At 40.9% G+C, this 22,982-nt stretch overlaps 1 protein-coding gene across 1 annotated transcript in view; it reads left to right on the forward strand.

Moving 5' to 3' along the window:
• The window catches only part of polrmt (polymerase (RNA) mitochondrial (DNA directed)), a 73,279-nt gene that overhangs the window by 31,453 nt on the left and 18,844 nt on the right, over nucleotides 1-22,982 (forward strand). Inside the window, exons 14-16 of the mRNA XM_085150207.1 lie at nucleotides 399-485; nucleotides 6,518-6,631; nucleotides 22,929-22,981. Coding sequence (XP_085006333.1) covers nucleotides 399-485; nucleotides 6,518-6,631; nucleotides 22,929-22,981 — 254 coding nt within the window. The remainder of the gene's footprint in view (nucleotides 1-398; nucleotides 486-6,517; nucleotides 6,632-22,928; nucleotide 22,982) is intronic.

A 22,982-nucleotide genomic window follows, 5' to 3' on the forward strand; every position in this document is an offset into this window, starting at 1 on the left:
AGTTAATCTCATTGTCTGTGTAGATGGGATCAGCATAACTCTACTGTCTGCTGTCTACTATCTCACAGGCATTCTACTAAATGACTTCTGGATAATGTTCCTAATTGTTTAAACAGGGAATTAGGGGGGAGTGTAATTGTGAGTGATTACAGTGGGATGGATGGTGAAAAGAGGGCAAGGCCTTCTGTAGAGATCATATCAGTGTAATGAGATGCAAAAAATTCCACTCTCAAAGCAGATTTGTACCGATACCCTGATTTGTAACACTAATTTGCATCATACATGTAGCCACCATTCGAAGCACAATTAAAAGCTAAAATGCATGTTTTTAATTTTTAAAATTTAACAAATTAAATAGTTTGACCAACTATGAAAGACTCTTGTGTTGTTTTTTACAGGAGTTTGTGTGGGATGCATCCCATTACCTGGTGCGTCAGGTGTTCAATGCCTTAAAGGAGATGTTTACAGGGACCAGAGAGATACAGGTGAGCTCATCACACGTACATTACAACATATGCAAATGATAAAATGATCTTATCCAACAAATTATCATCAGTATGTGGTGGCACTTGATTAGAAATATTGTTAAACACATTATTTGGGGAGATATAATGACTTTTTGTCCCAGGGAGTGCTGGTGTCCTTTGTTTTCTTTATACTCGGCACTCTGTATGTTCTTTAAAGTTTTGGAGATGAGCGCACTATTGCTATTCTGGATAAATATGTAAGTTTCACTAGAACACATCCACACATGCAGTAAAAACAGCAAAAAAATACAAGTATTCTTTAAAAACTGCAACTAAAATAAAAGTGTTCAAGCTTTTTCTCTGTGTTTATAACAAAGATACCATTTGTTATGGTAACATTTTATTTTAGATGCGTTTCTTTAAAATGTTTCACAAGAAAAGTCTATTATTTGATACTATTGAAGAAAATAAAAGAGAATATGCCTACAATTAGTGTGTAACCTCTAGAGGTGGGAATCACCATACATCCCACGATACGATATTATCACAATACTTAACGCACGATACGATATTATTGCAATTTTTTAAAAAATATTTTGCGATATTCAGATTCTGTACATAAAGGTAAACTTTATCAATATTCATTTTATCTCATATCAAAGTCTCACACTCAGTCTTTCTCTCATTTCAGTTTTATTGTTGACAAACTGAACGGTTTGTATTACAGTCTAGTCCAACTTAACTGAATCAACCATCTGGTACAATTATAGCTATTCTGAACTATGCAGTTTATGAAAACTATGCAGCCCCTTCAGCAACTGAAGAATTTGAAAGTAAATTAAAACAAAATATAATTTACAGTGGGGCAAAAAAGTATTTAGTCAGCCACCGATTGTGCAAGTTCCCCCACTTAAAATGATGACAGAGGTCAGTAATTTGCACCAGAGGTACACTTCAACTGTGAGAGACAGAATGTGAAAAAAAAATCCATGAATTCACATGGTAGGATTTGTAAAGAATTTATTCGTAAATCAGGGTGGAAAATAAGTATTTGGTCAATAACAAAAATACAACTCGATACTTTGTAACATAACCTTTGTTGGCAATAACAGAGGTCAAACGTTTACTATAGGTCTTTACCAGGTTTGCACACACAGTAGCTGGTATTTTGGCCCATTCCTCCATGCAGATCTTCTCAAGAGCAGTGATGTTTTGGGGCTGTCGCCGAGCAACACGGACTTTCAACTCCCGCCACAGATTTTCTATGGGGTTGAGGTCTGGAGACTGGCTAGGCCACTCCAGGACTTTCAAATGCTTCTTACGGAGCCACTCCTTTGTTGCCCGGGCAGTGTGTTTTGGATCATTGTCATGTTGGAAGACCCAGCCTCGTTTCATCTTCAAAGTTCTCACTGATGGAAGGAGGTTTTGGCTCAAAATCTCACGATACTTGGCCCCATTCATTCTGTCCTTAACACGGATCAGTCGTCCTGTCCCCTTGGCAGAAAAACAGCCCCATAGCATGATGTTTCCACCCCCATGCTTCACAGTAGGTATGGTGTTCTTGGGATGCAACTCAGTATTCTTCTTCCTCCAAACACGACGAGTTGAGTTTATACCAAAAAGTTCTACTTTGGTTTCATCTGACCACATGACATTCTCCCAATCCTCTGCTGTATCATCCATGTGCTCTCTGGCAAACTTCAGACGGGCCTGGACATGCACTGGCTTCAGCAGCGGAACACGTCTGGCACTGCGGGATTTGATTCCCTGCCGTTGTAGTGTGTTACTGATGGTGACCTTTGTTACTTTGGTCCCAGCTCTCTGCAGGTCATTCACCAGGTCCCCCCGTGTGGTTCTGGGATCTTTGCTCACCGTTCTCATGATCATTTTGACCCCACGGGATGAGATCTTGCGTGGAGCCCCAGATTGAGGGAGATTATCAGTGGTCTTGTATGTCTTCCATTTTCTGATGATTGCTCCCACAGTTGATTTTTTCACACCAAGCTGCTTGCCTATTGTAGATTCACTCTTCCCAGTCTGGTGCAGGTCTCCAATTCTTTTCCTGGTGTCCTTCGAAAGCTCTTTGGTCTTGGCCATGGCGGAGTTTGGAGTCTGACTGGTTGAGGCTGTGGACAGGTGTCTTTTATACAGATGATGAGGTCAAACAGGTGCCATTCATACAGGTAACGAGTGGGGGACAGAAAAGCTTCTTACAGAAGACGTTACAGGTCTGTGAGAGCCAGGGATTTTCCTTGTTTGAGGTGACCAAATACTTATTTTCCACCCTGATTTACGAATAAATTCTTTACAAATCCTACCATGTGAATTCATGGATTTTTTTTTCACATTCTGTCTCTCACAGTTGAAGTGTACCTCTGGTGCAAATTACTGACCTCTGTCATCATTTTAAGTGGGGGAACTTGCACAATCGGTGGCTGACTAAATACTTTTTTGCCCCACTGTATATTAAATAAAAAAGTTTTAAACTTAATTAAAACAAAACATGTCTTAAATTAAAATAAGTAAACTGTCATGTTTATTGCTGCCAAAAAAAAGTTAAACACATTTGGACAGTGAAGGAATGTCAGGATTCAACATGATCTGAAGTCAGAGCATGTTCCATTCCACAAAAACTTTTTTGTAACAAAATATCGATTTCTGCTGTCCCTGTATCGATACATTATTAGCAAACTAAGGTCGTGTCCAAATTCATGGGCTGCATCCTCCTGAGGCCGCATTTGTAGACCGATTACATCACAGCGACGCGCCGAAGGCTGTCCAAATTCGTAGACTCCTCCGAATGCAGCCGACAAATGCGTCGTCCTTCTCCCCAAATTTGAAGGATGGGTCGGGTGTGTCCTTCGTGGCCTACCATATCCCAGAATTCATAGCGCGGCCCAGCCAAACTCCAGTTTCCAATAATGGCGGCCGCTACTAAGTTTTAAAATTACTCTTACTAATCTTTCTGGGTAACAAAATAAACTTTTAACATATTTTCAGGCGAGAAAGTAGCTGTGTAAACATCAAATATCTGCTCGGTTTATCAAGATATTGCATATTTGCAAAAGTGCTTCGATGTTTTCGGACATGAACAAAATATCACGATACTACACAGTATCGATTTTTTTCCCCCACCCCTAGTAACCTCTATATTTTTTTCGGTGTACAGTAGGTTAATTAACAAGCTACAGGCATATATTTCAGCATATGTGACTAATAATTAATCAGTATTTGCTTTGACATACAGACTTTTAAAGAAACTTCTGTGCTTCATATACAACTATGCAATTTATGAAAACTATGCAGCCCATTCAGCAACTGAAGAATTTGAAAGTAAATTAAAACAAAATATAATTTTACATTAAATAAAAAAGTTTTTGTTGGGTCTGTGTTTCCACAAGCCCCGCTAATTCTAGAGACTTATTCATCATGAAGAAAACAAGACAGTCGATCGATCGATTATTTGCGCAAGGGAGGCCTCGTCTGTGTCCACCACGAAAATGACCTCCAGATCTGACCTCCTCCTGCTGCCTTTATTGAGAGACAGTACACACAAAACACGTCAGAACAAAGCCACGCCCACATGGTTCTAAGACAAAGCATTGTATGTATGTGTGAACTTCTGTAAGAATGTGTGTGTGTGTGTGTGTGTGTGTGTGTGTGTGTGTGTGTGTGTGTGTGTGGTAGACCTCTTGCTGACCAAAGGGTCGTAAAGGCAGGAGGCTTACATCAAAAGCACAAGGATGATAAAAGACTACAGCCCCCCACCTAGAACCTCAAGAATCTGGGGAGGGGAGGACAGAAAGAATTCCTTTCACAGAATTAAAACAATGTACAAATGGTAAACATAAAAATGACAAACATTTAACAATTCATCCTAACACTTTTAAACTTAATTAAAATAAAACATGTCTTAAATGAAAATACGTAAACTGTCATGTTTATTGCTGCCCAAAAAAAAGTTAAACACATTTGGACAGTGAAGGAATGTCAGGATTCTTGCTCAGAAAAAGGATCAACTGAAGTCAGAGCACAAAAACCTTTTTTGTAACAAAATATCGATTTCTGCTGTCCCTGTATCGATACATTATTAGCAAACAAAATATCACCATACTACACAGTATCGATTTTTCCCCCACCCCTAGTAACCTCTATATTTTTTCGGTGTACAGTAGGTTCATTAACAAGCTACAGGCATATATTTCAGCATATGTGACTAATAATTAATCAGTATTTGCTTTGACATACAGACTTTTAAAGAAATTTCTGTGCTTCATATACAACTAAACACAACTCATTATAGTCTTGCAAAGATAAATCTGGAAAAGTTTTAGTCGGCACTAAACGTTGTTTTTAAATGAGGCTTGTTTGTTGCTAGGACATTACAAACCTCTAAAGCATGCTCTGCCTACTGATCTACTGCTGCAGATAGGCTCTTATTTGAATTTTATTAATGGCGTGTTCACTTTACTGTTACCCTGCCAATGGCACCTATTCATCACGTAGATTCCATTAATAGATTTAGGACGTGCACCTGGTAGGGGATTGCATATTATCTCTAGAGGCAGAGAGGAGTCTGCCGAACCATTATTACCACCAACCACTGTTTTTGTGTGCGTGTCCTGTGGGAAACACGCAGGGATAGCCCAGACTGAGATGATAAATACCCTTCCTAACATACCTTGGTGCCGATGTGATGCTACTGCCAGCGTGAGTGCGCAAGTGTGTGTATCCCCCGCTGCTTTTATAGGTCACATCCACTTGCATTTCACAGGGAAGAGCTGAAGTATGAGGGGAAAAAGAGGCAGCTGATCAATCCTTGATGCTGTTATCACTGACCTCGCCTACGTTCTCTGTACATTTCCCATTTATCCTGTCAACACTGCTGGTCATTAACTTCAAATTGTGCTCCCACTGTTTGTTCATTGTCTGTGCCCACCTCTGTCTGTATGTTTGCCAATCAGTCCATTTTTCAAGATGTTTTTCTTGTTAATCTCTGACGTCGGTTTGTTTGTTTTTGCGGTTTCCTAATTTTGTGCTTTGATTGTAGGAGGCGAGGTGATGTTTAATGGACCAGCTTCTGGTCAGGTTGCTAACTCCGGTTGCTAGGACATAGTTATCTTTCCTACAGCTCACTTGGTGTGCATTTGTATGTGTGACAAAACCCTTGTGGGACATTAATAGGGCTTCCATTTTTGGAGGCAGACTATTCCAGACACACATGCTGTCAGATATTCCAGAGTAAGCGACGACTTCACTGTTCAGCAACAAGTCTGCAACAGTTGTTAGTAGGTCCTTAAAGTAGAGCAGCAGAAGTAGAATGAGCATAAATCTTTTGTTGGTGCTCTAGTCTAGGCAATGAAGTGTCTATTTTTTCCCCTGCTCTTTCAAATGCATCGTAGTGTTTTTTTTACGGTTTAATTTTGTGAATGCGATAACTTGAGAACAAGGCTCCGTTGGATTTTGGGATTGATACCACAGGTTTGCCTACTTGGAGGCTCAGAGATGGCATTGGTGTCTTACTCCTTTGTATAGCAAGCCCTGTCTAGCCGAACCTGAAATCTCCATTAACCTCATTTAACCTGATTTAAATTTAGTTGCACTCTTGTCAGTAACATGCTCTAAACCAGTGGTCCCCAACCCCCAAGCCTCGGACCGGTACCGATACGTGAGTCGTTTGGTACCGGGCCGCGAGAGTTGAGGCTCAGGTGTGAAATGTATAGTTTTCAGGGTTTTTATCGGTTTTCAGTGTTATTTTGTTATCGTTTTTATCGTTTACTCGGTTTTCCTTGGTCTTTTCACGTGTGTTATGAATAAATTTTCTTTTTTTCGGTACCGGTACTAGTTTTATTTTGTTGTATTTATCCGCGACACCTTAAAGGCCGGTCCATGAAAATATTGTCGGGCATAAACCGGTCCGTGGCGCAAAAAAGGTTGGGGACCGCTGGTTTAAACATACAAGCATGTCACACACGCATTCTTGACTAATATTAAATATTTCTATCACTGTGTCCCTTCATGTTACCTCTGATTGAATCCATTTGTTACAGGACTGGCTGACTGAGAGCGCCAGGCTCATCTCTAAGTCGGGTCACACTGTGGAATGGGTGACGCCCCTGGGATTACCCATCATTCAACCGTACCACCGCACACGCAACCAAGTGGTAAGTCTCACCTTAAGACAAACGTGGAAACTCTTTAACCTCCTCTCTGTCTCTCGCCAGTCTATTGCAGTTTTAACATGATATCTGTTGCTTAAGTAGTAACATTAGTGGCAGTTTTCTTTGTGTCTGACAATACCTGTTATCTCCGTTGGCCTTGTATGTTAATCTGTTTCTTACTTGATGACTGTGTATCGCTTCTCTTCATGGTGTCTGTGAAGGTTCTCAGTCATCCAGGTCATCGTAGTCAAAGGAGCTTGCAAAGAAAAGCGTCTGGACTTCTTTAAGTTGATTGAAGACGTTTCACCTTTCATCCGAGAAGCTTCTTCAGTTCTAAGGTCAAATGGTGGGGAGTCCCAGATATAAACCTGGTGGGAGTATCCCCCCACAGAGGGACAAAAGGACCCCCTGATGATCCTCTAATCGCCTGAGCCAAGGTGTGAAACTGGGTGTGGGTCCCAATCAGCCAGAGTTTCGGGTGAGTTCATTGTGAAACCTGGCCCCACCTTATCATGCGAATTCCTGAGGTCAGATGGCCCAGGATGTGAGTGGGCGTTAAGGCGTCTGGGAAGGGATCTCAAAACTGGATTATAGATGGCAGAGAGTTGGTGTCGTAAACCACCGCCTCTGTTCAAAGATGGTCGCTCACCATTTGACCTTAGAACTGAAGAAGCTTCTTGGATGAGAGGTGAAACGTCTTCAAGTAACTTAAAGAAGTCCAGACGCTTTTCTTTGCAAGCTCCTTTGGCTTCTCTTCATGGTCATTCCGACAGCTGAGCCAATTACATGCCAGTCTTCATTTCACTATGTTTTGAGAAATTCACCACCTGACTTTATGCTGTTTTCTCAGCTTGTTTGTCTTTCTTCTCTTTATCTCAGCTTTTGCTGATTTCTCCACACATCTACAATTGACCTTTTCATAGCACATACTTTACACAACTTTTGACACGAGTTAGAGAACAAAGTGTTAGCTGTTCTCTGACATACCAAGCATTTATTGAAACCTTCTGTCCTATTTTGTTTGTCACATGTAAGTTTGGATACATCATTGTATTTTTGCTCTGACTAATATTTCATTGATGTATAAAGGTCTTTAGGTTAGTTGGACTTTATGGAATTTCAAATGAACCTGGTTTGTGATTGGCTTAATAATGCTGAATAAGCATTTACACGTATTTATAGTAAGTACCCTGTACTATAGGTACTAGGGGTGGGGGAAAAAATCGATACTGTGTAGTATCATGATATTTTGTTTGCTAATAATGTATCGATACAGGGACAGCAGAAATCGATATTTTGTTACAAAAAAGGTTTTTGTGCTCTGACTTCAGAGCATGTTGATCCTTTTTCTGAGCAAGAATCCTGACATTCCTTCACTGTCCAAATGTGTTTAACTTTTTTTTTGGCAGCAATAAACATGACAGTTTACTTTAATTTAAGACATGTTTTATTTTAATTAAGTTTAAAACCTTTTTATTTAATGTAAAATTATATTTTGTTTTAATTTACTTTCAAATTCTTCAGTTGCTGAAGGGGCTGCATAGGTTTCATAAACTGCATAGTTCAGAATAGCTATAATTGTACCAGATGGTTGTTCAGTTAAGTTGGACTGGACTGTAATACAAACCGTTCAGTTTGTCAACAATAAAACTGAAATGAGAGAAAGACTGAGTGTGAGACTTTGATATTAGATAAAATGAATATTGATAAAGTTTACCTTTATGTACAGAATCTGAATATCGCAAAATATTTTTAAAAAATCGCAATAATATCGTATCGTGCGTTAAGTATTGTGATAATATCGTATCGTGGGATGTATGGTGATTCCCACCTCTAATAGGTACCCTGGCATTTAACCGGTTTTGAACAAGCTGGATTTTGTTAGCACTTGTTTTGTTTGTTTGTTTGTTTGTTTAGAGAAGCAGGCCATCATAATGCTGCTGATAGAATATTGTAATTGTTGTGAGCGGACAAACTTTAATGGAGCTCCCCAGAATCACTATGGAGATCCTGGCGGTATCATATACAGAGAACATATCTGTGGCTTTTATATAATCAACAACACTCACATATGCGGTGTACTTATAGGTGTTGTGTTGTTGATTATATGAAAACCGCTGTGACCTCTAACATTCCTGTTTATGAATCAAGTGAAAGGTGGAGACAGACATGTAGTGTGTGCCAAGTGCAATCAGAGAGCTAGCTGTGGGCTTGCCCAGCATGCAGCCTGCTCTTTCAGTATGACATCAAGCATAAGGTTAACTTAGAAAGGGAGTGACACCTCATGAGCAGGTGCAAGAGAGCGAGGGTGACAGATGGTTTAGTCCCCTGAGGGTGCTTCTCTTTCTCTCTGTTGGTGTAGCAGGACACGTTCCCCTGATTTGATCTGCTTCTTTTAGTGGCCAACAGGGACAATGGAAATGATTAGCTGTGCTTCTTTTCAAGGCCTAAATGAATGAAGAGATAACTTCATGGCTGATTGAGGTTGAGCTTATGTTTCACAGATAGCGTTCTTCACCCCCTACAATAACTCACTAATCCAGTTGCATCACTGAGCAACAAAAATGAAACTAACTTGCAGAAAGGTCACCTTTTCTCTGCATAGCTGGATTAAATTCAATCTCCCAGTCTCCTCTCTGCCTCTTAAATCCAAGGCCACTGTGTTTTTGAGGGTCATTAGTAATTAGACTCTAGATAGAGTGGAAAGATGAAGTATAATGCACAATGAGAAAACCAATAACTGGGGAGACAGTAGCTACAGTGGCATAACATCAGTAGAGTGCGTGTGTGTGTGTGTTTGCGCATGCATGTGTGTACATTGCTTCATTTCTGTTGGTTTTCCCTGTGCATACAGAGTTGGGATACAAATGCTGACCTTTGTAATCAAGGATTTTCCATGGCTGATGGAAGGTGAGGAAATTGGAGTAGGATAGAGTAGCTGAATGAAGCATGAACATACATCAGGGAGGCAGCCTAACAGGATTGGGAGATACTAATCGGATCATAGGTCACTCTGGCTCAGATACCCTGTTTATTTTTATTCCCTCTCCCCAACACAGCTACAGTGAAATCTCACTCGCTGCGGATGGTGACACAAGGGAATCATCAGCTGGATTGGCTGGATTTGACTGGATTTTGAGTTTATAGGGTGACTAAAAGCTTGTGATCTAATGTCCTCTATGCGGAAAGAATCAGTTACTTTGGTTTTTGGTGGCGAATGCTGATGGGCACTGTGCATAATTTCTTTTTTTGTACAGTACTGAAGAGTAAAGTACAGTGGTGGTGGCCTATAGCAATACAGAAATAGTGCAGTGCTAATAAATAACTAAATGTAATGGGTCACAAACCCTTGGAGCTAATTCCTTTGAATAAAAGTTTTAGCAAATCAGTCATGGATGGATTATGAGACAGTGGGGCCCCGAGCACGGAGGTGTAAAAGATTCCCTGCTCCCTGATATGAGAGTGAGATACATGCACATTGGTGGTCATTTTTTTATGGCTTTCTGTTTGTTTGGTTGTTTGCAAGCCTTTGCCATCTTTTGGCTCGCCTTAAGTTTTTTTTTTTTCTGATTTACTCGCCAGATTTCTATGTGCTTGGTATGTGTTCTCACTTCTACCTCTCTGTTCTCACTTGTCTAGTAATGAAAAGATGATAGGCTGTGTCTGTGAAGTAGGGCTGCCACGATTAGTCGACTATTAAAATCGTTGACGACTGATTTAATAGTCGACGCGTCGTTTGAAGCTTTGTAAGATCCCAAAAGACTCAGGAATAAGTAGTAGAATTTAAGAGTGTAATAACGGACTGAAACAGAAGATGGCAGCACTGCATGTACAAGGATGCCAGCTGCCGTTAAACCCCGAAGAAGAAGAAGACTGAGCGCAGCCCAGCTCAGTTTCCAACAATGGCGGCAGCTAGTTAGTTTTAATATTACTCTTATTATTCTTTCTGGGTCACAAAATAAACGTTTAACATATTTTCAGGCGAGATTGTAGCTGTGTAAACTTCAAATATCTGCTCAGTTTATCAAGACACCACATATTTTCAAAAGCGCTCCGACGTTTTCGGAGACGTCTGTTACCCACTAGCTTGATAGCTAGCTGGGGGCAAGGCTCACTAGAGCCAATGAGAACACCGGACTCCTGGCAAATCGTTTTCAAACCCACCTACTCAGGTTAAACATGATATATAAGTCACTTAGATAACTTAAAAATGTTATTGTTTGGCTTTTTTTCAGTATTTTATTTGTTCCTGAGTGAATCAGCAGTGTTGGGAAGGTTACTTTAAAAATGTATTCCATTACAGAATACAGAATACATGTCCCAAAATGTATTCTGTAACGTATTCCGTTACGTTACTCAATGACAGTAACGTATTCTGAATACTTTGGATTACTTAATATATTATCATGCTTTTCACAACTACATGAATGTACTATTGCTGTGATTTATTACTGTTACTGAAGGTCCGCGGCTCCGAACCGTAGTAAAGGGACCTCTGACTAATACGGCGGGGTCCGTGTCGGGCTCATAGCCGAAAAATAGCTTTACTTTGTTGTCTGGGTCAAGTTTTCTTGCGAGAGACAGAGAGAGGCGTTGAAAGGCTGCTCCAACGGAACTTATTGTTTTTGGAGGAAAACACGAACACAGTGTACAGTCGAGTCTTAATAGCTTACTTACAACTGGGCTCGTCAGGCACTCTTCTTGGCTGCAGTGGTTACAGTGGGGCAAAAAAGTATTTAGTCAGCCACCGATTGTGCAAGTTCCCCCACTTAAAATGATGACAGAGGTCAGTAATTTGCACCAGAGGTACACTTCAACTGTGAGAGACAGAATGTGAAAAAAAAATCCATGAATTCACATGGTAGGATTTGTAAAGAATTTATCCGTAAATCAGGGTGGAAAATAAGTATTTGGTCAATAACAAAAATACAACTCAATACTTTGTAACATAACCTTTGTTGGCAATAACAGAGGTCAAACGTTTACTATAGGTCTTTACCAGGTTTGCACACACAGTAGCTGGTATTTTGGCCCATTCCTCCATGCAGATCTTCTCAAGAGCAGTGATGTTTTGGGGCTGTCGCCGAGCAACACGGACTTTCAACTCCCGCCACAGATTTTCTATGGGGTTGAGGTCTGGAGACTGGCTAGGCCACTCCAGGACTTTCAAATGCTTCTTACGGAGCCACTCCTTTGTTGCCCGGGCGGTGTGTTTTGGATCATTGTCATGTTGGAAGACCCAGCCTCGTTTCATCTTCAAAGTTCTCACTGATGGAAGGAGGTTTTGGCTCAAAATCTCACGATACTTGGCCCCATTCATTCTGTCCTTAACACGGATCAGTCGTCCTGTCCCCTTGGCAGAAAAACAGCCCCATAGCATGATGTTTCCACCCCCATGCTTCACAGTAGGTATGGTGTTCTTGGGATGCAACTCAGTATTCTTCTTCCTCCAAACACGACGAGTTGAGTTTATACCAAAAAGTTCTACTTTGGTTTCATCTGACCACATGACATTCTCCCAATCCTCTGCTGTATCATCCATGTGCTCTCTGGCAAACTTCAGACGGGCCTGGACATGCACTGGCTTCAGCAGCGGAACACGTCTGGCACTGCGGGATTTGATTCCCTGCCGTTGTAGTGTGTTACTGATGGTGACCTTTGTTACTTTGGTCCCAGCTCTCTGCAGGTCATTCACCAGGTCCCCCCGTGTGGTTCTGGGATCTTTGCTCACCGTTCTCATGATCATTTTGACCCCACGGGATGAGATCTTGCATGGAGCCCCAGATCGAGGGAGATTATCAGTGGTCTTGTATGTCTTCCATTTTCTGATGATTGCTCCCACAGTTGATTTTTTCACACCAAGCTGCTTGCCTATTGTAGATTCACTCTTCCCAGTCTGGTGCAGGTCTCCAATTCTTTTCCTGGTGTCCTTCGAAAGCTCTTTGGTCTTGGCCATGGCGGAGTTTGGAGTCTGACTGGTTGAGGCTGTGGACAGGTGTCTTTTATACAGATGATGAGGTCAAACAGGTGCCATTCATACAGGTAACGAGTGGGGGACAGAAAAGCTTCTTACAGAAGACGTTACAGGTCTGTGAGAGCCAGGGATTTTCCTTGTTTGAGGTGACCAAATACTTATTTTCCACCCTGATTTACAAAGAAATTCTTTACAAATCCTACCATGTGAATTCATGGATTTTTTTTTCACATTCTGTCTCTCACAGTTGAAGTGTACCTCTGGTGCAAATTACTGACCTCTGTCATCATTTTAAGTGGGGGAACTTGCACAATCGGTGGCTGACTAAATACTTTTTTGCCCCACTGTATATACAAGCTATGCTTGTAGCATTCTACCTGTTAGCTTAGCACAACAACAACAACAAAACGGGCTCTCTTACCCAGGAAACAGGAGAGAGAGAGAGAGAGCGTCGCCCTATAACCATGGCAACCGTAACGCTGCCGCCTGGAACAACAGAACGTAGCTGTCAAACAAAACCCAAACAGGCCTGACCCGCCACAATATGAAACAGGGAAGTACCGCCGTGTAATCCATTTATTTCAACAAAGTAACTGTATTCTAAATACCACCTTTTTAAACGGTAACTGTAAAGGAATACAGTTACTCATATTTTGTATTTTAAATACGTAACTGCGGTACATGTATTCCGTTACTCCCCCACACTGTGAATCAGTTTGGCTCAGATTAAAGTTATAGTTTTTACACAGCTGAATAAACGTCAAGCAGACAGCTGATTATCAGAAGTGTGAGATGCTCGAGAATATACTCCGGTGTCCTGTTATATTTTAGATAGCAAGGAGTTTATTAAACTTCACCGAAACAATCTGCAAATTTCATTCAAATTTAATAAACTATCATCTTGTCTTTATTTTTAGTTAGCACATACCTTAGACACTTAAAGCTGTAAGCTAATGATAGTTATATAAGAGCAGATGCATGCTAGTGCAATAAGCTGTACGTTTTACGTCCAATGGATTTGATTAGTCGACTAATCGCAAAAATAATCGGTGACTAGTCGACTATCACAATAATCGTTTGTGGCAGCCCTACTGTGAAGCTTGTTTTTCTTTTGGATATAACCACGTTTTCTCAAGAGTTGAAAAACACGTGGTCTGCACAGAATAAGTTGGCTTTTCATTCAGATTCTGGTGAACTATCTCTAAATGTCGATGTGATGCCCTCCATACCTCCTCATGCTTCCGAACAGAAGAAACGCTGTTCCCAGGAGAAGCATGATGTTTCATTGAATGTGCAGAATCTTGTGGCATTTTGGGGTGAAATAATAAATGCAGTTTGAGTATCAAAGACAGCCCCAAGAGGTAGGCAGGGAAAAAAGTTTGTAAGAAAGAAGATTTGGAAAAGGTCAGTGAAAGTGTTGCTTAGGGGGGCGGTGTGAGATTGTGAGTCTCCAGCTGTTTTCATCTGTCTTCTGGAGGAGAAGGGAGAGGCCCAGAGGATGCACGACAGCAGAGAAAGGTGGAGTGTTCAATGTAGGATAAAACCGGTTTCACTCCAAAAAATAAGGTGTGTGTTATAAACCATCATGTGATGAATAGGAATACCCCTCTTGGCTTTTATGTAGTTACTGATGGCTTTTGTATCCATGACCATCTGCACCACAACCCTGACGTGATTTAGACTACAGGACCTTATTCCCCACAGACACACAGCAGGACTGGCCGAGATCTCATCAATCACATCCAGGCTTTCAGTCGGGTCCTGTACACAAATTACACACGTATACATTAAATTGAAGTTTAGGGCTTTTGGTAGTGACCTCATTAACAGCGTGGCAGTCCATTACTCACATCGATGGTAACCTCCATTTCTTTCTCTCTCGCCACATCCATGTCACAGTTTCTCCTTTTCTTTCCCTAAACATGTTCCCTCACAAGTCCCCCTAAAGTGATGATTGATGATGTGGCGACCATTGCAGAAAGTAAAGGGATGCAGTGCACATCTGTTCCACAAGCCTTCATTCATAATCGTGTGATTCTGTCATTTATTACTCAGCATCCTTAAATGCAGTAGAGCCACTAACCGAAACATAAAAACCACGTCACCTTTCCACCAGACCCTAGAGAGCTTATCATATGACATGTTTGCTTTGCAGGAGGTAATTATAGACTCATGGGGAAAAAAAACAGCTGAATGCGGAATAGTTAAAAGAGAGATGTGCACCCCTGTGAGTCCTCAGTGCTCATTGAGAAGAGAAGCAAGCTGCATCAGATAATGGAGTTGTCCATTAACACTTGACTTGCGGTTATTTAAGTCTCCTAGGGGTGTCATAATGGCAGTGGTCATGCTGTGGTTCTTTTAGAAGTCAATTGTGCAAGCTTATTATCAAGAGCTTGGGATGCTGTGCGGTTGTGATTCAACCTTGTGCGTTAACTAGAAGTTAACTAGTAGTTCAATCCCGAGTTCCTCTGGGGCGTCAAAGTTCCAAATGCATCCATCAGAGGTCGTGTCCAAATTCATGGGCTGCATCCTCCTGAGGCCGCATTTGTAGATCGATTACGTCACAGCGACGCACCGAAGGCTGTCCAAATTCGTAGACTCCTCCGAATGCAAATGCGTCCTCCTTTTCCCCTAATTTGAAGGATGGGTCGGGTGTGTCCTTCGTGGCCTATCATATCCCAGAATTCACAGCGCGTCCCAGCCAAACTCCAGTTTCCAACAATGGCGGCCACTACTAAGTTTTAAAATTACTCATACTAATTTTTCTGGGTCACAAAATAAACTTTTAACATATTTTCAGGCGAGAAAGTAGCTGTGTAAACATCAAATATCTGCTCGGTTTATCAAGATATCGCATATTTGCAAAAGTGCTTCGACATTTTCGGGGACGTCTGCTACCCACCAGCTCGATAACAAGCCGGGAGCTCGAGGGTCACTGAAGCCGCCGAGAACGGCACAACTCCCGGCACATCATTTTCAGATCACCGCAGAGTTTCGCTACTCGGGTTAAACGTAATATATAAGTCACTTAGACAACCTAAAAATGTTATTGTTGGGCTTTTTTCAGTGTTTTGTTTGTTCGTGAGTAAATCGGTTTGGCTGAGATTAAAGTTATTAGATTAGATTAGATAAAATAAAACTTTATTAATCCCTCGGGTGGGTTCCTCCTTGGTTTTTACACAGCTGAATAAACATCAAACGGAAAACTGATTAAACAGAAGTATGAGATGGTCGAGAATTTACGCCAGTGTCCTGTTATATTTTAGATAGCAAGGAGCAGACGGCCGAGTTTATTAAAGTCCACCGAGACAGCGGTGACATTAATCAGAAGTCTAGACCATCCAATTTCCCCAGCTGTTTACTTCCGGCCTACCTGACCTTCTGAGGACCCAGCCCACATAGACCGCAAAGGCCGGGTCCTCAGGAGGATGCAGCCCATGAATTTGGACACGACCAGAGATGGGTGTGATATCTAGTCTTTGAAGGTTTAAAATATGCAGATGTGTATGAATGTGGCTTTTTGTGTCTCACATCCTTTAAAAACATCTGAGGAGACCAGTTGTAGTTTTTGAAAGTAAAATGTTCCCCCGTTTTTCAGCTGCGTAACAGTTTAGGGCTTTCTTGTTATTAGCACACTATGGGTCAGATTTACTAAGATTCTGTTCCAGTAAGAAACCCACTTTTGCCTGTGAAAAGCTTCTGTCAGGATTTACTTTGCAGTATCAATTTTGCAACAAGCATTTTTGTGGCTGGTTATTTACAGCACACAATTTACTGCAAGTTGGGGAAAAAATATTTGAAAGATGAACAAGTGCATCCTGGATGTAAGCCCTTTGCCTATTCACTGAGTCCTCACCATCATCCTCACATATATTTGGCCCTCAGTATTACTGTTTTTTGGTTAAACGAAGAAGAACTTGTATGAATTGAACTAAACTTAACATAGCATGAAAGGGAATGAGGACGAGTATCCCAAAACAAAACACCTACAAGGATATGTGCTGTTTCACAGACAGCCAGGTTACTTTTTACCACGAGGAGAGAGATCTGTACACACACAGACATAGAAAATCTTTTCTCAGCAGTGTGCACACACACAGCAACTTTTCATGTTTCTTTTTTTCTGTAATTTATCTATTGAAGCCATTATGTACTATAGTGAAATGCCACTTTTAATGAGTGAATGAAAATAGGGGCGATCTGTGCATTTATGCAAGTGGCATGGTAACAGTATCTTCATTAACACACCAAGGTCTCAGGATCTGACTATAAATAATGTTTTGCGCTCTTCTACATATCGTCCAGGTCAGCTGTTACAAACAGCTTTCAGGTTTATATGATGGAAAAGTTTGTAATAATGTATCTATCCTTTAGATAAACACCACACTCAGCCCCCAGCAATTTCCAACACAAGAGTTTGTCCGTAAAAGCTTATTGATTGTCCTTCAGCTGCTTCTCATTCGTTTGAGTTTTCAGAGAGAAATGCATGTAGAATACCTACACTTACTCTGTATTATTTTAATTATTAGGCTATTCTTTACCTAATCAGGTCTGCTTATTTTTGGCTCACTAATTTGTAATGCTCTTGATGGAATTCTGGTGGTTGTTGAAATTAACTGACCGTGTCCTTGTTTATAAATTAGCATATTGTTAGTAGATGAGCCACAGAACTTTCCACTTTTTTTGCAATTGCAGCATCATGCTAATTTTTCATATTACAGTGTTCAATGTTTCAATGTGCAGGTACTCCAGTTTTTGTATCTGAACCCTTACTTCATGCCACGGTGTTGTGGTAAGTGTAGAATCTGGTTTAGCGTAGTGTTGGTGACAAAAGCAAGGCCTTGCCTGAAAAAGACAAACAGATCATAGCTTTTATGCTCAAGGAGCTCTATATTAGGGCTGCACGATTTTTTTGCTTAGAATTGAGATCACGATTCTCTCACGATTTTCTTTTCCAGTATAAATATTTATTGCGCTTATTAACTGCACATCAACTTCATAACAGTTGAGACTGAACATAAAAATAATAAATAAACATAAAAACAACAAATGTCTCACATTTTGTCGTTGCCGCAACGTCTCCACTGTTGCTCGACACTGCGTGTATAGAGCAGGTAGTGCAACAATAGAAAAATAGTTGCGGGACGGCACTGTGTAGCGTTTGTCTAGCGTGTTGATCATTTTCCTAAATCCCTCGTTTTGCACAGTGTTGATGGAGCCATATCTTTGGTCAGGTGATAAGTAATAGCCTCCGTAATTTCTTTGTGCCTGCGGGAGTTCAACGGGCATAGGGAAGCGCTGTATAAGGTTCCCGTTATTGATGTTTGGGTGGTTGACCGGGACGGATTTTCTCCTGTCACTTTCTCGTCATCACTGACGTGCTCTCCGTTGTTTTTTCCCTGCCAATTTTAGCAGCCAGCTTCTGTATCACGTGGTATAAGGCTCCGCCCTTGTCATTTGTTGAGCAGGAAGAGTGAGCGCTTGTTTTCATGCAGATTACGTCCCGGATCAAAATGCGGTATAATTGTCGTCTTTTTTCTTTTTTAAATCGTTGTCATTTGGAAATGAGATCGCACATAAGTATGAATTGAGATCGCGATTTTCTAACGATTAATCGTGCAGCTCTACTCTATATATTATTATTGTTATTATTATATAAAACTCATGTCTTGAAATGCGATTTTTACACCCAGTTTATACTAGCCTGATGCCAGTTAACGTAATTAGTTGTAACTGATGTGCAGATCACTGGAGTCACATTTTACACAGTGTGTTTCCACCACTTTGAAAAAGTTATCTTATGAAGAGTAAAACAGATGAAATGATTGACCCAATCCAGACACAAATTTTGACAAAACAGATTTTACAGTGAGTCAAAAACAGCCGGTGACTGATAGAAGCGTCCATCTAATGGACACCTAAGCCACCCAAACTGAAAGGCTCATCACTCAGCCATCATGCTGCTCAACATGGATTTGATGATTATTATTTGCCGGTTTGTGATGCAGTCCCATGTGTTGACCTAAAAAGCAAGGAAATGGATGCAAATTTGTTTTAATGAGAGCTCATTAATTATTGAGAACAAACAAACAAACTCAAACACATTTTCCATTCAATTATAATGCTGTGAGTTCAACTTGTTCTGAAGAGTGAAAATGATATGCGATGACATTAAAAGCACTTGGATTACTCTTAGTACAGATAAATGTGTTTCGCTCTGAAGGTAATAAATGGCATCAACCAGCATCAACGCTCCATTCCAACAGTGAAAAGAATAAAATGTGTTTGTGCAGCATAACAGACATAAATACACTTTAACATTAGTTTAGGCTCAGTGCAAGGCAAGCACATTCATCAGCGTGGTTGCCTGTTCCTAGAAGTATCTCTTTCTTGATAGTACCCTTCATTCCCACCCAGGCATGATTCCAAGGGTCAAGACTGCCCTGATATACATGTTTGGCACAGCTAAATGGATGGACTCCAATCTTACAGGGACCAAGTCTCCTCTCTATTAGCAATAAAGGAGTAAAAGCCTGAGTAATGCTGCATTTCATTTATCCTTCCTTTTAATTTGGTTTGTTAGTTACAGCATAGCGTTGCCCTGAGGCAACAAACCACATTTTCATGCCTTACACTGGCCCTTCAAAAAAAACCAAACTTTTTTTTTCAAATAATGCTACCAGACACATCTCTTTCCAATAAAATAATGAGTTGAAGGTGGTGTGACTTTCATTTTGGTGGGGGAGGACCCCTTTCTGCAAGCTGCACTGCATGAGGGACATCTCCATTAGGAGGCAAGATAAAGATCACTATTTTACATGTTTATAGTGAAATAAAGGTATATTAAAAAATACTTGTATGTGCATGAATATGTTAAGAAGCATATTTGATTGTTTGTTCTACTTTTGTAAATTTATTTATACAGTAAAACTGTTAATTTTCATTCGTTGCCTCAAGGCAACACTGCGCAGTTAGCCCAAAATTTTTCAGGCATTATAATGCATTTGCATATGAGTGTAGAGATGTGTTTGTCTGCATTTATATGATCATAGTCAATGTTTTTTACATTACAATCTACTCATAATTACAGGACATGGATGTAAATACCTTTTATGGAAGGAAACCAAGGGAATGTGCACTTTCTGTCCTCAGAAAGTGAGGACGGTGAGCTTTCAGGGAGTGACATTGAAGTAGAGTAGTGGATCCCTGAATGAGGTTTGGGGGATACTTAGGAGCTCAGGGGTCAGTTGGTAAAGTAACTGTGTCTGTGTGTGTGTTAGTGCCCACATAGCAAGCAGGTCTGGCCAGGATCTGGTATCAAGTCGGCACTGCTGGCCGACTTCTGGCATGATAAGACGTATGTCATCAGGCCTGGCATAGATGGCACTGTCTATGTGATGGCATGCCATATCTGGCTTGATTGTGGCTTGGTTTATGTGGCCCAGGCCTACAGAAAACAGGTCTGGCCCAGATCTGGCATCAAGCTGGCACTTCTGACTGACTGGTGTTTTGACAGAGTGTATGCCAACCAGATGTGTGCCAGGTCTGGCAATGACGCCACTGTTTATGCGATGGCATACCATATCTCAGGTGGTAGAGCAGGTTACAAACTGATCGGAAGGTTAGTGGTTCGATCCCTGACTCCTCCAGTCTGCATGTCAAGAGTGTGAATGTGTATGAATGTAGTTAGGAAGCACTCAGTTAAGCAAAAGTGGGTGAATGTGGCATGTTGTATAGAGCAGTTTGAGCAATTTGGGAGAGTAGAAAAGCGCTATATAAAAATCAGTCCATTCACTGTCTGAACAGAGTTTCGGCATGTTACTTTTGCACTGTTTTGCATGTTCTGGCACATGTTGTTATTGCATGGCTTGATTAAGGTACACATTAGGCTGACATCTGGGGCCAGAGCTGAAACCGTTCTGGGCCAGCACAGGGCCAGCAGTGTGTCTACAACTGGCCCGTGGCTGCACATCGCCTACAGATGGCCCACATACTGCAATGAATGACGGCCCTTTGGTGGCCCAGATCAGGTTTGCCAGAGGTAATCCACACATGGGCCAGCACAGGACCACCAGTGTGTCTGAAACTGGCCTTGTGCTGGCCCATGTGTGGGACACAAATTTGTTTACACACTCCCATTGTGAGGTCTCACCTACTTTATGGGGACAAATTGCAAGGTAAATCATTTAATTTTAGGGTGAAGGCTTGAGTCAGGGTTAGGGTAAGGTTCAGGCAGGGACTTGTGATGGGTAGAGTCAGGATAAGTCTCCAGGAAATGAATGTAAGTTAATGTAATGTCCCCAAAAGTGATGGAAACACAACGTGTGTGTGTGTGTGTGTGTGTGTGTGTGCGTGTGTGCGTGTGCGTGTGTGTGCGCGCGCGCGTGCGCATGGGGTTAGGGTCAAATGTTGGATGTATTTTGGTGTTTTATTGTTCTGTGAAATGTTTGCATTGTTTATTTGTTGTTTATTTATTTGTTCATCCTTGTTGTACTAATACAACTTATTATAGAATAACTTGGTATTTTACTACCCTTGTCGCACAGTGTTGCCTTGAAGCAACAAACCAATATCTGTTTGGGGGGGGGGCAGGGTGTCAAATTTTATGATTGATATATTATTAGGGACCCTAAAGCTCCCCCAAAATAGGGAGAAATATTTTTTTCCCAAAAAATTAAAAAGTCATGCAGTAGAGGGTTAGGTGGATAATAGCCCTATGGAAGCCACTTCTTGGTGGCTCATACATGAGTATTGGACTTATGATGGATATCTAAGGAGTCAAAGCCTACATTACCCACAGTGCATAGTTCAATTTAATTACATTTTTTCTACTATGGCTCTCTTTTCAATCTCTTATACAAATGCAACTACTAGATGTTCCCACCCTGTCCCTGTGTGTGTAAGTGAATGCTGGATTCACTGGAATCGATCCTTGTTTTGTTTTTGTTGTTGTTGTTTTAAATCAATCTGATTGTGGGGTTGGACCACTAAAATCCTAACTGTAGACAAAAACCACTGATATTTTCATTTAATTCTCCTTAGTGGAGTATCTGTACCATCCGACTCCATGTATTCATTGATCTAAATAAGCAGTTAATGTCTGAAACTATTCTATGTGTTATTAAACCCTTTGGTGGTGAATAATGACATTTTCAGCCTATAATCAGGTCAGGGTGTTGGGCGTCTACTAGGGCTGGGCCATATCATACCGTTCACGGTAATACCGGTATAATGTTGGGCAACGATAAGAAAATGAAATATCGCGATAGAATATGGGTAAAACGCGCATGCGCAGTGCCTTTGTTTTCATACGCACATGGCGGAAAAAGCATGGCGGAGAATGAGAAGGGCAAAAGCGGATTGTTGAATGAAACAGATGAGCCAGAACTGGTTTGTAAAAATGCTGCAACTTCAGTGGTGTGGAACTGGTTTAGCTTTTGTCCGTCAGATACACAACAAAACACTATTTTTGGTAGCGCATGCTTGTGGGCCGTCGTTATTACCGTGTTGTTTGGAAAATACAACACACTTAAAATCAATCCTTTGATTTTTCTGAAAATCGACAGTGCCCCTTATAATCCCGTGTGACTTATGTATGAACTCTGGTTGTGTTTACTGACCTCGAAACGATTTTGTGTCGTACACAGCGCTCGAAAATCTGTCAAATGTTTTAGTATGACTTTGCTAAGATACAAAGCTGCACCGCTTGATGGATTGTCGGAGAATTACGGCTATCGTAGGAAGGAGCCTCGCGGAGTGATACGTACTGTGCTTCAACATAATGTTACCGTATTGTGTGTGTATAACCTCTTTTTAAGTTTTGTGGATATTATACATGGTTATGCTGAGGATATGTCGGCCAATTTCCACTGGAAATGCCTTTTGGTTAAACTGTCAGCAAGGAATTTGCATTTGCACTGTTACATTTTTATATAACTTTAATGCACATAAAAAACAGCTGCTTGTTTAAGTGCAAATACATTGATGGTTTGTTTGTTGCACTAATAAAGTTGTGGAGTTGTAAAATATTTTGTCTAGTGTCAATTATATCGTCAGTTACATCGTTATCGCAAATTTTCAAATGTATATGGTGATAAATATTTTTGGTCATATCGCCCTGCGTCTACTATAAACAATTTTAGTTCAGAGAGGGATGATCATTAGCCCTTTACCTTGTTTTGTTTTGTTTTTTTTATCAGTTTTTGAAATGTCCATTAAACAACTAGATTTAAATGAGAGCCTGACCAATACAGGATGAATATCTTGTGCAGAATTCCAGTATCATTTAAGAGTTTGACTCTCTGTCTTTTCCTTTTGTCTCTCCAGCTGAAGAGTACCATGCAGCACATAAACCTCAAGATAAGCCACGACACCAAAGAG

This window comes from Neolamprologus multifasciatus, chromosome 23 (genome assembly GCF_963576455.1).
Source record: "Neolamprologus multifasciatus chromosome 23, fNeoMul1.2, whole genome shotgun sequence".
Lineage (NCBI taxonomy): Eukaryota > Metazoa > Chordata > Actinopteri > Cichliformes > Cichlidae > Neolamprologus > Neolamprologus multifasciatus.